The sequence below is a fragment of the Pteropus alecto genome, unplaced genomic scaffold, assembly GCF_000325575.1.
Source record: "Pteropus alecto unplaced genomic scaffold, ASM32557v1 scaffold95, whole genome shotgun sequence".
Classification (NCBI taxonomy): Eukaryota; Metazoa; Chordata; class Mammalia; order Chiroptera; family Pteropodidae; genus Pteropus; species Pteropus alecto.
Window position 1 is genome coordinate 12,629,453 of NW_006441071.1, and position 15,542 is coordinate 12,644,994.

Here is a 15,542-nt window from a genome sequence, read left to right on the forward strand (position 1 = left end):
TGTCGCCTCACTTCCGGGAGCGCCTGGGCTCTGCGGCCGCCTACGCGCAGTGCTGCCAGCCGGCCCCGCGCCGCGGAGTGGCGTGAGCGCGCAGCCAGGCCGAAGCCCCGCCGTCCGCGCCTCCCGCACCTCTCCCTGCGGCCATGGGGGCGTCCGCGCGGCTACTGCGCGCTGTGATCATGGGGGCGCCCGGCTCCGGCAAGGGTACCGTGTCGTCGCGCATCATCAAACACTTCGAGCTGAAGCACCTCTCCAGCGGGGATCTGCTCCGAGACAACATACTTCGGGGCACAGGTGGGGAGCCCGGGCTGGAGCGGTGCAGTGCGCTGTTGCCCCGGTTGGGATTTGCGGGCGAAAGGGTCCGGGCAGAAGATGCGCGTCCCAGGGATGCGGGTGCAGCGTCTACTTCCCGCTTCCCAGGGACGAGACCTCAGGCTGTTGAGCAACTGACTGCTCACCGAAACCTCTGACCTCCTTGGACCGCTTCAGGCAGGTTTTGAGGGGAAGGGACTAGGCAGTTAGGCCACGTTTGAAGTTCAAAGGTGAAAGGAAATCAGTTGGATTTGAGAAGCAATTCCAGCCTGAGTCGCAGATGTTCTTAGGGGGTCCATTTAATTGGCTTATTCTCCACGTGCCCCAGTGCCTAGAGAATTGTTTGCTCTTTCTTTTTACCTTTTCTTTTTTTTTTTTTTGAGGGAGGAGTGGTAAACTGGGATTTTCTGGTTCTGACCTTTCCCCTGCAGTCTGAAGGCCGAGCATTGTTTACCCTCGTTACAGTCACACAGTTGGCTTAGATCTTCCATACCCCAAGAGATTTCTTAAGACACGAAGGCTATTCTTGTGCGTGGTCCAACTGAAAGACTGTTTTGTTTCTCATGCCAAATAAATTTTTATAACTCAGCACAAAATCCAGTCAACAAACTCTACACTTTACAATGGGTTGATTTCATGTTATGTAAATTATATCTTAAGAAAGCTGTTTTCCAAAAGTCAGCGGCAGGGTGAGGGACTCCTTTTAAAAAATTATAGAAGTACCACAACTTCTTTATCTAATCGTCTATTGATAGGCACTTAGATTGCTTCTGTATCTTGGTTATAAATAGCGCTGCTGTGAACATAGGGTTGTATAAATCTTTTCGAAGTAGTGTTTTGTTGTTTTTTTTTTGATAAATACCAATATTTTGATGGTTGTCCATAGTGGCTGTACCAATTTGCAGAAGGCGACGGGATTAAGAAGCACAAATTAGTAGTTACAAAACAGTCATGGGTATGTGGAGTACAGCATAGGGAACATAGTCAATAATATTGTAATGACCGTGTGTAGTGCCAGGGGGCGTTCTAGAGTAATGGAGGAGGGATCACTTTGTAACTTACATAAATATCTAACCATTGTGCTGTACACCTGAAACTAATATAAAATTAAATTAAATTTAAAAAAAAATATAGAAGTAATGCCTGCACAAGGTAAAAAAAAAAAAAAGGATTGGAAACAGTGAGGAAATACATAAAATAAAAACCCCTTCTCATGACCAGACTCAGCCCCATTCTTCAAAGGGGACAGTGTCATGCATTTCCTTTTAGAAATTTATGTATAAGTTTTATTTATATGTATATGTATATGCTTTTTTAAAATGTAATATGTTAACTATATATGTATTCTGCACCAGTGTGTTTTCACTTTATATCTGGGAAATCTTTCCACGTAAAAACATAGACATCCATTTCATTCTTTTAATGTTTGTATAAGTATCTACTGAATCTACTATGATTTATTTAACTGATCCCCTATTGATAAGCATATAGGTGATTTCTAGATAGGGCTTTGTTTGTTTCAAAATAGTGACATTTAAGTGAAAAAAAGAACCATCCCAGTGTTTTTAGATTGTCTCTCAAAGTTTTTTGGTTCAGCCCCTGGTTTGGTGAATTACTACCTTTATTTTCCTGTTCTAACATTGATCTTTAAAAAAAAAAAATTTAAGTATTTTGTAATTAAACCTCTTCAAAATGTTAAATTGTTTGCTTCTCTTGCTAAGTGTTCTTGATGCAACATATTAAAATATTTAGGTAATAATAAACAGTCTCCAGTACTGCACCTAGTTGGGGTAAGTTTATCCCAAGAGGAGAGGAATAAAGAATCCTTAAATGATTCTCTAAAAAATAACTAAGTAGTGACTTATAACTGTGTGGGTAGAGAATACCTCCAGAGAAGAGTTAAGGATACATTAATTTGTGAAAACACAAAACATTAAAAAATAAATTTAAAGCCAATAACTAAACTTTTAAAAAACTTTAGAAATAATACTCTGTGTTTAGTTTATCCTTAACATCCCATAACATGCTTGCTGTCCTCTTTTGAGCTTCATAACATGAAAAGAGAGGCTACAGGGAGGAGAGGATCATCGCGATTCAATTTGTCTCAGGCGTCTGCTCTTACTAGAGGATTTACAGGCAATTGTTTAACAAGGAAAACGGAAAATGTAGTTTAGGGAGGTGTCATGAGATTGTTATTACAGATGTTTTCTATCTCAGGACTAAGAATATATTCTTAATAAATATTTGTGAATGGAGTGGATATTTCCCACAGAATCAGAGCCAAAAGAGAGGTATAATCGTTTATAAAAAAAATACTACTTAATGTTTTTTTGATAATAAGAATATTATGAAGAAAAACATGTCATGAAAATATAAAAAAGAAAATTAAAATCCTCTATTTTACCACCTAGAGACGATTATAATTTGCTGCTTTTTCTTATATTTTTTCTTCTCTGTTGCATTTATATGTATTTGCAATTTTGTTATATTCTAAATTATTCCTTAGAAACCTTTTTTCTCACTTATTGTGAGCATGTTCACACATCATTAAGCAGTCTTTAAAATGATACTTAGTTTTGTCAAGATTGCACAACTATTAAAACATTTTCCTGTTATCAGATATTTATGTTGTTAACCACTCTTTGGAATAACAAATACTATTATGATTATCCCTGTACACGAACATTTGTCAGCATCTCTGCTTATTTCCTTTGAATAAATTCCCTAGTGTGGAGTTTCTGTAAAAATGATACTATCAAATAGTGTTATAGAAGGATGGTGCCAGTTTACTCTGCAACAACCATATCATGAGGTTATTTTGTAATCCATGGCTGTATTTCATAGCTAAAGTTTAAAATCATCCCAATGGGTATGATAAAGACACTGGCAACATGAGCAACCCATTGACAGCTCCAAACCTGGAGTAACCGTAGACTCTACCACTGGGCCCTGGGGTCAGGAAACTGGAGTTTGAGCATTAGACATTAATCCAGCCCTCTCATTTAAGATAAGGAAACTGAGTTCAGGAGAGGTTAAAGAACCTGCTCCACAATGTATGGCAGTTACTGGGGGACAAGAGTGAACACCCAGGTCTCCCTGTGTCCCAATTAAATTACTTTTTCCATTATGCAGCATTTCCCAAATCGAGGTTCATGAGATAATTTTAGGTAGACAAAATTTTATCTCAAAAGTAAAATTCAAATTTAAAAACCAATGAAAAATTTTTACTTCATTCCAAAGTATATTTGAAAAACAGCTAGCACACCAAATCTTGAATTTCACGAACATTATAGCTTATTAAATTAAAAAGCTGAGTCACTTTAAAGAAAAGTATATAGAAAATAATCGTTCAGCTATGGCAGAAAGGTTGCCATATGATTGCCCAGAGTTTGAGAAATGGCATTGCAGCTTAGTGCTTCTCAAAGATGTAACCCTGGACTGGATGGCTAACCCTTTTGAATTTTATTTGTTCTCATCTGTAAGTTGGGGAAGTAGATAATCTTCAAAGCCTCTGTCAGCTCCCAAGATTCTGTATGTCTAACAAACTTTTATTATTACACCTATACAGGATAGGTCTGCCTAGTTATAATGATATTTACAGTAGAGCAAATTATTTTTATAATGGCAAAAAATTTCGTTTATAGTAGATAATATATTTACATTGTTTGGAATTCCAAAAAATATGAAACAACATTTAGTAAAAGATCCTTCCAAAACTATTCCATACATAGAACCTTTTGCTCATTCTTCCTTGTTTTTTTTTTTTCTTTTTTACACAAATGAAAGCAAACTGTACATACTGTTCTGGACCTTTAACAGTATTGCTTTCTATAAAGATTGCCCCATTTCTTTTTTTCTAACAACTTTATTGAGGTATAATTTACATATCATATAATTTACCGATTTAAGGCTTATAATTCAATGAACTTTAGTGTATTCACAGAGTTATACAATCATCATCACAATTGATTTTAGAACATTTTCATCACCCCCCAAAACAGTCACTTGTATCCATTTAGCAGTCACTCCCATTCCCACTCCACCCTACTCTGAGCCACTGGCAACAACAATTTACTTTTTGTCTCTATTGATTTGCCTGTTCTGAACATTTCATGCAAATGGAATCTCATAATATGTGGTCTTTTATGTCTGGCATCTTTTAGCACAATGTTTTCAAGGCTCGCCCGTGTTATAGTACATATTGGTACTTCATTCCTTTTTATTGCCTAATAATATTACATTGAATGGATATACTCCATTTTGTTTATCCATTCATGAGTTATGGACAGGTGGGTGGTTTCTCCACTTTCTGTTATTTTAGGAGTGCACTAAAGTTTGTTTAAATAGTTTAAAGATCATTTGAAAAAGATGAACCTGATAATATCATCTCAAAAAAAGTAAGCTTTTGTTAGATTTTTAAAAACAAAACAAGTTAGGCTTTTTAAACTTCCATGGCTAGAATCTAGGCAAGTCGAAGAAGCTCATCTCTCCATCTGTTCATCCATCCATTCATCCATGCATCCAATTCATCTATGGATCCATCGAACACCTAATGTGTGCTAGGTACTGGAGGTACAGAGACAAATATATTTTACTTGGAGGTACCCACGGTTGGAATGTAGGAGTGAGGGGAGGTGGGAAAATGGCCATGTGTATTAGTCTGCTCAGGCTGCCGTAACAGAATACCACAGACTGGATGGCTTGAACTACAGTATTTTATTTTCTCATAGTTCTGGAGGCTAGGAGTCCAAGATCCAGGTGCTAGCAGAGTTGATTTCTGGTGTGGCCCTTCTTCCTGGCTTGAAAGTGGCTGCTTTCTCACTTTGTCCTCATATGGCCTTTCCACTGTTGCGTACATTCCTGGTGTCTCTTCCTCTTATAAAGACACTAGTCAGATTGGATTAAAGTCCTACCTTTATGAACTTATTTAACCTTAATTACCTCTTTAAAGGTCCTATCTCTAAATACAGCTATATTAGGGGTTAGGGCTTCAACATACGGATTTGGTGTAGGTGGGGGATACAGTTATCCATAAACAGATAGTTTCAAAAGTGTGATTAAGTGCAACAATAGAGACAAGTTGGTGACGTGGAAGTCCAGAGGAGGAACTTTTGGTTGCCTTGGAGACTGAACGACACTTCACTATGAGGGGCCCTTTAAGATGGATATATCTTGAAAGATGAATACGATCAGGTGGCAGTGAGGAGACAGAGGCTTCTGCAAAGGCTAGGAGGATCGAGAGTATATGGAACTCCTTTCTGGGGGGTATTGTTTCAGGGTTGGCTGGGAATGGTGGGGAGGGAGTTAGGGGAGAGATAAGATGAGGCTAAACCCAAGGCCTTTTTTCAGTTCTTCAAGAGAGTTTATCCTGAAACAGAGCAGGGAAGGGAGGAGTATAGACCTGGATGGGAACTCTAGGTGCTTCACTGGGTGATGGAGGGAGAACCAATGGTCGAGGGTAGTTTTTATTTTCAATATAATTCTTGTGAAATATCCCATGCATGAAAGTATTATAATTTCTATGTATGGGGAGAAGAAGAATAAAATGAATGCCCATTTATGCACCACCAGGCAGAAAACGAATACTTTTGGGGCCTCCTTCTTGCCCCTCTCAGAGTTAACCACTATGTAGACTTGAATCTTTATTAGTTGAGAAAAGTTATTTTTAATACCCTTGATTGTGTATAAAGCTATCATTTAACTCATTCCCTGTCTTTCTGATAGTTTTCTTTTGATACGTTTTTAAAGTTTTATGTACTTTATTATATAACAATGCTAAAAGTAATTTTGGCGGGAACCAGGTTAATTCTCCATAGCCCTTTCTCTTGGCACGTATAAAAGTCAACTGTTATTTATAGTTCGGTCAGGCCCTCTTTTGTACTTCATAGCTGCTCAAACACATTGTTTAGAGCTCACTCAGTTATGAGGTGTAGTTGGTTTGGGTAATGTTATAAGAATGACCAGATTTTAAGAGGAGATATAGAATTACAAATGGCTTTTTGTATAATACAAACTCTCATAACTCAGATTAATATCTCTATGTTTTAGAATTTCTGATTATTATCCTTAAAATTAAAAGCTGTTTTTAACCTTCCCTATTTTCCTCTAACCTTCTGTTTCTATTTTCATTTGTGTTTAACTTTGTAGAATATTAGCTTATTTGAATATTTAACTTTTAAACTAGCTGTTGTGTTTCATAGGTGTGGAAGCTCCCAAATTTGTTAATTTTGGAATTCAAAAGGAAATAGTATTTTTGTGAGGCATCTGTTCAGATACAATATTAAATTATAGGCAATCAAGGGAGTAAAAATTAACCGAATGTTCAAAGAACATGCTGGAAAAGAGTCTTTGCATATAATTTTCGGAGGGAGTAAAAATTGGAAACATAATAAACTGCTTAGACTTTGACATAGAGAGTTGAATCATGTTTTTCTTTTAAATAAACTCCAATGGAAACAATACAGGAAACTTTTGTGGACAAATGTTTATTTATATAAACATATATAACTTTATCACATAAAGTTGTTAGCGATACGTGAAAAAGATTATTAGACTATGCCCGAGACTATATCCTTTCACAAAACTTAAAATATTTGGAGTTTTTATATTATCAGTTTTAACAATAATTATTTCTGAGTAGTGATGGGATTATAAATGACCTTTTTTGTTTTGCTTACTGGGCATTTTTCATCTTTCCTTTTAAAGTATATGGTTCGGTGTTTCATATTATCACTTCAAAAAAAAAAACCCTATTGCCATTAGCAGTAACTGCCCATTTATCCCCATAGCTCCCAGCCCTAGACAACCATAAATCTTCCTCTGTCTCTGTAGCTTATTCTGAGCATTGCTTTTAAATGGAATGAACCAATACATGTCTTTTGTGTCTGACTTCTGTCACTTAGCATATTTTCAAAGTTTATACACTTTGTAACATGTATCAGTATTTCACTTATTTTTATGGCTTAATATAATTTTGTGTGGATAGATCACATTTTATTTATCCATTCATCACTTGATGGATATTTGGGCATTCCAGTTTTTGACTATTGTGAATAACATTGCTGTGAACATTCATATAGACATTTTTGTGTGGACATGTTTTTATTTCTCTTGAGTGTGTATATATATATATATATATGGATATACATGTACATATACATATATATATATACACACACATGTGTATACGTATATGTGTGTGTGTGTGTGTGTGTGTGTGTGTGCATGTGTGTATACACACACGCACACTTAAGAGTGGAATTACTAGGTCATATGGTAACTGTTTAACCTTTTGAAAAAGTGCCACACTTTTCCACATTGGTTACACTATTTAAAATTCTAACAGGAATATATGAGGGTTTCAATTTAATTTTTGACAAATACTTGTTATTTGTATTTTTGTTTATAGCCATTCTAGTGAGTGTGAAGTGGTATCTCATTGTGTTTTCCATTTGTTACTTCTCTAATGACTAATGATTTTGAACATTTTTTTCATGTGCTTATTGGCCATTTGTATATCTCCTTTTTGTATTGAGATCCTTTGCCCATTTTAAAAAATGGGTTGTCTTTTTATTGTTGAGGTGTAAGAATTCTTTATATATTCTAGATATAAATTCCTTATCAAATATATGATTTACAAAAATGTTCTAGTCAGTAGATGGTCTTTTCACTTTTGTAATGGTGTTTATTGAAGCATAAAAGTTTATAATTTTAATGAAAATCAGTTAAGAGTTTTGTAGTTTTAGCTCTTAGATTTAGGTCTATGATACATATTGAGTTAATTTTTGTATATGGTGTGAGGTAGAAGCCCAACTTTATTAATTTGTATGTCTATTCAGTTGTCCCAGCACCATTTCTTTAAAAGAATATTTTTCCTCCATTGAATTGTCTTGGCGTCCTTATCAAAAATCAGTTGACCATAAATGTAAAGTTATTCTGGACTCTCAATTCTGTTCCATTAATCTATATGTCTTTCCTTAGTATCACACACTCTCGATTGCTGTTTTGAACTCTGAGGTGTGTCCTCCAACTTTGTTCTTCTTTTTCAAGATTGTTTTGGCTATTTGTCAATTTCTGCAAAGACATTAGCTGGGATTTTGATAGGATTGCATTTTCAAGGAGTATTACCATTTTACTATTAACTTTCCTAATCTACGAATATGAGATGTCTTTCTACTTAGGTCTTCTTTAATTTCTTTCAACAATGTTATAGTTCTCAGATTTCCAGTTTTGTACTTTTTAAGAAAAGTGTATTGCTAAAGTTTTTTTTATTATTTATTTTATTTAAAAATTTTTTGTTGTTTTTGATGCAATTGTAAATAGAATTGCTTTTTTAATTTCATTTTTAGATTGTTCATTGCTAATTTTTTTAGATTGATATTGTACCCTATAACTTTGCTGAACTCATTATTAGTTCTAATAGTTTTTAGTGGATTCCTTAGGATTTTCTATATACAGGATTATGCCATCTGCACACAGAAGTCATTTTACTCTTCCTTTTTGGATGCCTTTTATTTCTTTTTTCTGGACTAATTGCCCTGGCTACCATTTCTGGTACAAGGTTGAACAGAAGTAGCAAGAGCAGGTCATATTTTCTTAATGCCGTTCTTAAGAAAATATACTGGTAAAATTAGGTACTTTTTAAGTTAGTCTCATCATCTCAGTCCATTTATTGTCAGTAGTTGAAGGTTTAGAAGAGGGCTTGGCCTGATGATTGAGAAGTGAAGGAGGGACCAATACCAGTTTTAGTGACTCGGCCTGGGAGGAGAGCAAATTTTTACATTTTCTTCCCCATACACTGTTGATGAGGTTGAGCTCTACTTCCCCAGAGCAGTGGTCAAAAGCCTGGGGACAGAGAGGTGCACACATATTAAGTATGTGGACCTTCCCAACAGGTTATTTTAGTGAGTCCTTAGTGCTATCTCTTGGAACTCAGGCCCTCTCTTCTACATATGGTCTATAAACCCTAGCAGCACACCTGTCAAATGGCATCCAGTTTTTAGGCAGTTAAAGTTTTATAAGCTTGACAATTTAGAATCTACTCCAAAGTCAATATGGTAATTCATGTCAAGAATTATGAAAACAGTCATATACTTTGCCCCTTTAATCTAACTCCTGGGAATTTATCCATCAGAAGTAATTCAGAAGACAAAAAAAAAAAAAAAAGAAAGAAAGAAGAAAAGAGTATTAGATTTTTAAAAGCAGCAATAGAGAAAAACCAATTCTAGTTTAAATAATTTAAATGTCCACCAGTACTGTTGTGATAAAGTATATTTTATATATCAGATTAGATGTATGCTGATGGAGTATTATATAGTTTACCAAAAATGACTATATAAAGTCACTGAAAAATATTTACAAAATAATGCTAAGTAAGAAAAGAACACAAAATTATATATACAGAGATTACAATGGCATTACAATTCTGAATGTATGTAGCTTGGTAAGAGATGATGAGGAAATTAAAATACTGTTGCATAAGAATGACATAGTTATGGATGATATTTTTGAGTTGTTCATAAATTCTTTCTCAGAGTTTTTTATTAATAAAAATATAATATCACAGTGCTAATCTGGTCAAAAATTGAGCTGTAACAGCAGCATCTATTTTAGAAGATTAGAAAGTCTCTATAGCACTTAAACTGAGCCACTTAATAATAATGGCTATTTCAAATTCTTATTTAAAAGTACAGAAAAGTGCAAATATGTAAATAAAATCACATAATTCTATCATGCAGAGAGATGGCTACTATTAACGTATTTGTCTATAGCTTTCCATTATTTTTTCTGTCTGTACATTTACATTTATATATTTTACATAATAAAAAATTTGAAATAGGCATTGATTATTTTGTAACCTCTGTTTTTATCACAAAAGTCAATGCACATTTTCATATTAGTGTGCTCTCCAGAGGTCTTTGGGCAACCACTTTCTGGAAACCTGGAATGGGATAAAACAGATGTACTTGCTGATTTGCTTTTCCCCCTCATTCTGTGGTAGAAATTGGTGTGTTAGCCAAGACTTTCATTGAACAAGGGAAGCTCATCCCAGATGATGTCATGACTCGGCTGGCCTTTCATGAGCTGAAAAATCTCACCCAATATAGCTGGCTATTGGATGGTAAGTGAAGTGTTGTGAGCATTTCAGCTGCCTAAAATAATGTGTTGGCAGGAGAGTGAGCATTTCATGGGCTACAGACAAATATCACAAATGGTGGGCAAAGAGCCTACATTCTGCCACTGACCACCTGAGACCTTGGGCCAGTCATCTCTGTGTCCACTTCTTTATCCAAATGGAAGGAGGGAAGTGGACTGCATGATTTCTAAGCTCCTTCAGATGTGACTTTAGTTCTTCCCCCTCCTTTGAGAATATTTTATCGGGAGGGTGGCTTACCACAGAAAAAAAAAAAGAGAGAGAGGGAAGGCTAGAGGGTGACTTACAATCGCTGGAATCTTTTGCCAGACAGAGGTGTGGTGGAATCCTTGAGGACCAATTGATTTTTAGTTTCTAAAGAGAGAGAAATATTCATTGTAAGGAATAGGCTCACATGTTATGGAGGCTAAAAAGTCCCAGGATCTTCAGGGTGAGTTGCTAACCTGGAGATCCAGGAGAGCAGATGGTGTAGTCTAAAGGCCAATAGATTTGAGACCCAGGAAGAGCTAACGTTTCAGTTTGAGTCTAATGCAGGAAAAAGCCCATGTCCCAGCTCCAAGGCAGTCTGGTGGGAGGAACAGCCTCTTTATTCGGGGCGGGGGGGGCGGTGCGGGTCAGCCCTTTTGTTCTCTCCGGGCCTTTGATGGATTAGATGAAGCCCACTCACATTAGGGAGAACCATCTGCTGTACTCAGCCTACTGATTTAAATGTTAAATTCATCCAAAAACACCCTCACAGACACACCCAAAATGTTGAACAAATATCTGGGCACCCCGTGGCCCAGTCAAGATGACACATGAAATTCCATTCATGTCATGACACACAAAATTATCACAGTTGCCTTGCAGCTGTGATCAGCCTGCCTGCTTTTGTTCAGATTGCTCAACATTAATTCTCTTTCTTCTTCTCTCTCTTTTTCCCTACCTTCCAATCCTTCCTTTCTTTCATTTTTTTTTTTTTTTTTTAATTTGTAAAGGTTTTCCAAGGACACTTCCTCAGGCAGAAGCCCTGGATAGAAATTATCAGATAGACACAGTGATTAACTTGAATGTGCCCTTCGAAGTCATTAAGCAGCGCCTTACTGCGCGCTGGATTCATCCAGCCAGTGGCCGAGTCTACAACATGGAGTTCAACCCTCCCAAAACTGTGGTGAGTAGTCGTGGTATGACATGGTCTTCCACATAGCACACTGTCTCTGAGTCCTCTTGCCCTCACAGACAAGTTTTATGCCCTTGGAAATCCTGCCTGATCGAAACTTCTGAGGGAATAATCTCAGGTTACTTGGTATAGTCAACTTCGCTAGTCTACTCAGCTTGTTAGTAAAGGCGTCCCCAGGAATAATAGGGGTTTGTCATTCCTTCAAAAGCATTTACTGATTTCCTTCTGTGCCAGGGAGTATGTTAGGAGTTGGGGCAATAGAGATTAGGGACACCTTGGTTTACTTAGGGCTTGCAGTTGAGAGTCCTAGTCTGTAGCTGACTCTTTTTGTACACATGTTGTCAACATAAGTTTATGTCCAAACCTGTAGAGAATTACTATAAAAATTCATTTGAGCCAAACAGAGGATATGCCTGGAAGCAAAATCTTAACAGAATGAGAAGAATGCCTCCTAGAATAGCAGTTTGCAGCTTCTCTTATGCATTTTGAATTAAAGAAGGAACATAAAGAAGATTACATGAAGGTAAGAGAAAGTAAGTCAGGGATTGGATTATAGGATAGTTAACAAGATTGTGTGCTTTCTTGACAGTGGTTATACTCATGAGGGCTCTGAAAAGAGATACTTGAAAGGTGTGTTAACCTAGATGAACAGAAACAATGGACAGGACTTGATTCAAGCAAAGATAAACCTTTTACTAAAGAAGTTAGTACCCACCATCACCTGTCCAGTTAGGAATTTATGATCAGTGAGGTTACTTTCCATAGAACCCCTTTTTCATCCATAATATGAAATTATTTAGAGGCCGCTTAGAAAATCTTGTACTCTAAGAAGCAGAAGACTGACACTGTGGAAGTGATCCTGGGGTCTTATGGGGCTCTACATTGCAATGCTCTGGGTTTGGATTCGATTCTGTTTGTTTAAAAAGCCCATTTGTGTGTTTGGTGCTTGCGTAGAGATGATGTCTGTCTAAAAATCATGTAACTGCTCATAAACACATCCTTCAAAAATAAGATGTTTGATACCAGCCTGTTTTAATTCCTGTTTAGGGCATTGACGATCTGACCGGAGAGCCTCTTATTCAGCGTGAGGATGATAGACCAGAGACGGTTGTCAAAAGACTGAAGGCTTATGAAACTGAAACAGAGCCTGTCCTGAAATACTACCAGTGAGTCTGTCGCTTTTCAGAACTTCTCTTGCAGGATGAAGCACTAAAGGCAGTTTTTTTGAGTATCTGTTATTTACAGCCAAAATGCTTAAATACCAGAAGATCCCATTCAAATTGGTTTATAATAAAGGAAATTTATTAGTGCAACAGAGAAGTCCGGAAGATAGGTCGGGCATCAGTCGCCCCTAGGTCTGACTAGAGTTTTTGCCATTCTGTCAACTTTGTGTTGTCTTTGTCCTTAGGCTTCCTGTAGATAGCTGCCAGAAACAGCTCTTTCATGAAGGGTCACTTTTCCCCCATTGAACAAAAGCCCCGAGCATCATGCAGATTGAACCCACTTGAACAGCCAGTGTGGTCAGGGAATGCCCTGCACTGGCCATTTAAAGCCTAGGTTACTGCCCATTCCTGAACTAGTCACTGGGATGGGAAGGAGTAACTGATTAGTCCACACCTGAAGCTGGGAGTGGGTCAATCTCACCCAGACTCTGCTGTCTGGTGAAGAGAGGGCTGGAATGAATGTCTGGGAGGCAAACCTAATAATACCCACTACCTGTGCCAGTGGAGGATACTATATAGCATATAAGACTCAAATGACAACCAATCCTCAGATCATTTATTTATCTAATAATCATTAAAAGCTTATGTTCTAACATAGTTTGGTCTGCTCTTCAGAGAACTCATACTACACAACAAATATGGGATCTATACTGAATTAATATTTGACTTAGACTAAGAAACAATCCAGTTTCCTTTCCTTCTCCTCACAGAGGATTGATCGCAACCCCTTTTAATTCATTCACTTACTGAATGATGATTCAGTGTCAGCACAGTACAGTGTTGCAGTTAGAGCACAGACTCTGGAGCCAAACTGCCTAAGTTCAAATCCCAGCTCACCATTTATTAACTCGGCCTTCTCCTCTATAAAATGGAGGTAAGAGTAGAGAGTTGAAGAACAGAATTAATATGTGTAACTCTAATTGTTTCTGACATAGTAAGCACTTTATAATTATCAGCTATTGTTACTGTAATAGGGTAAGTGTGCAGTGAAATCTAAAGCAATTGTCTGCAAACTGTTTTAATAGTTGTTTCTGGAGGGTAAAATTTTAAGAGAGTTGATGATTCACTTTCTGCAGTAGCTGTTACTATAATTTTGTGATTGGTATAATGAGCCTGGTTCTGCAGATTGCCAGCACCGTGACCCTGGGCAAGGTATTCAACCTCTGTGCCACAAAGTTTTCATTTGTAAAATCAGAGCAATATTAAATAGTACCTACTTATATGGTTATTAAGGAAATTAAGTGAGAGAATCCATGTAAAGACTTACAACAGCCCTGGCACTATTAAATCACTGTTAGCTATTACTCTGTTGACACTATGCTAGGCCCCTGGTCCACACAGATTATTAGACCCAGTCCCTGCCAAACCCCAAGAAACTCACCTATCTGTGAATGAGGCAGAGAGCTGGGTAAACAATAGTTATCATATAATGCACTTAAATCAATCAGGAACCTAATTCACATTAGTCTAAGCAAAAGGGAAATTTATTGGTCATGTAACTAAGAAGTCCAAAAGTAGAAGCTGGGTCCAGGTGTTCAATCAGTGTTACCATGCCTCATCACTCTCAGCTCCATTTTCCTGTATTGGCTTCAGTCTTAGGTGGGCTCTTAGTGTGTGAGCCTCTCAGCACTCCAGCTTACCTGACCAGTTTAGCTAACCCAGCAGAAAAGAGAGCCTCTTTGTCAGCAGAAGTCCTGGAGTTGGCACTGATTAGCTCATGTCCATTCTCGAAGCTGAGAAGTAGGGACAGCTCCACCCAAATCTCGTGGACCCAGTTTCTCATGGTGAAGAAGTTGTTTCCCAAAAAGGAGTTTGTTTTTCACTTAAAATTAGCCAGAAGAAGGGTGACCACATTGTCGGGCTGATAACAACACTGCAAGGCTATTAATAAAGGTAATCACTGAATGCAGTGGAAGCAGGGATTGATTCTATCAAAAAGTGGGAAGTTGGGGAAGGCTGCAGAGATGAAATGAATGACCCAGGTCCCTATCTTAGGAGATACCCTCGTTTTTCTAGGCTTCTGGCACTTGCTACCTCTTACCATTTTCTGAAGCTTTTTCCTTCCAAACTCCCACACATAGAGCTAGGGCTGGACTTAACCAAAAACTCAAAGTGGTATTTGCAATAATCCTAGTGATAGTTACTATTGCTTTTTTTTTTTAATGGTTTAAAAATTTTGTTAAATTTTTAATTCTGATTTCAAGAGACTAATTTCATCTATTTTTTACGTTAGAATTTTATTTTTTATTGTGACATTGGTTAACGAAATACAGTAATTTTCAGGTGTACAATTCAACAGGAAGGCATATATATATTGCACTGTGTATTCACCACCCATATTTAGATTTCTTACTAAACACCACATATTTGACCCCTTTTGTTGTAGAAAAGATCCAAAATTAGACTGGCAAGAAACCAAGCAGCACCTGGAGAGTTGGAGAACTCGGGTTTATTATGCCGACAGTTCCAGAAGAGCTAGCGCTCCGAAGATCTGGCCGGGAGCTCAGTTGCACCATTCCTTGTATAGACCCTTTTTGGCATAGGCTGATTGGTTAATATGTCCTCAGACCGTCACTATGCACGGGAGTCGCTATGGTTGCCGGTACTTACATTGCATTACAAAAGGGGGGGGGGGATGGGGTTGCTATGGGGTACCGGCAGTTACAAAGTGTTACAAAACAGGGGAGCCGCTAGG

The 15,542-nt window shown here is 37.4% G+C and overlaps 2 protein-coding genes across 7 annotated transcripts in view; one reads left to right on the forward strand and one right to left on the reverse strand.

Moving 5' to 3' along the window:
• AK3 (adenylate kinase 3) overlaps positions 1-15,542 on the forward strand; it is a 20,417-nt gene that overhangs the window by 256 nt on the left and 4,619 nt on the right. Inside the window, exons 1-4 of one of the 3 annotated variants that reach the window (XM_006918382.3) lie at positions 10-294; positions 10,313-10,432; positions 11,443-11,615; positions 12,672-12,790. In XM_006918382.3, the coding sequence (XP_006918444.1) occupies positions 144-294; positions 10,313-10,432; positions 11,443-11,615; positions 12,672-12,790 (563 nt within the window). In that variant the 5' untranslated portion in view covers positions 10-143. Of the gene's footprint in view, positions 1-6; positions 295-10,312; positions 10,433-11,442; positions 11,616-12,671; positions 12,791-15,542 lie in introns of those variants that run through there. The other 2 variants (XM_006918383.3, XM_025051479.1) reach the window with 2 other exon arrangements.
• Positions 5,010-15,542, reverse strand: part of CDC37L1 (cell division cycle 37 like 1) — a 37,231-nt gene continuing 26,698 nt past the window's right edge. Inside the window, exons 7-8 of one of the 4 annotated variants that reach the window (XM_025051477.1) lie at positions 10,753-10,819; positions 5,010-5,199 (exon numbers count right to left, since the gene is read on the reverse strand). In XM_025051477.1, coding sequence (XP_024907245.1) covers positions 5,189-5,199; positions 10,753-10,819 — 78 coding nt within the window. In that variant the 3' untranslated portion in view covers positions 5,010-5,188. Of the gene's footprint in view, positions 5,200-8,946; positions 9,427-9,564; positions 10,253-10,447; positions 10,820-15,542 lie in introns of those variants that run through there. The other 3 variants (XM_015594462.2, XM_015594461.2, XM_025051476.1) reach the window with 3 other exon arrangements.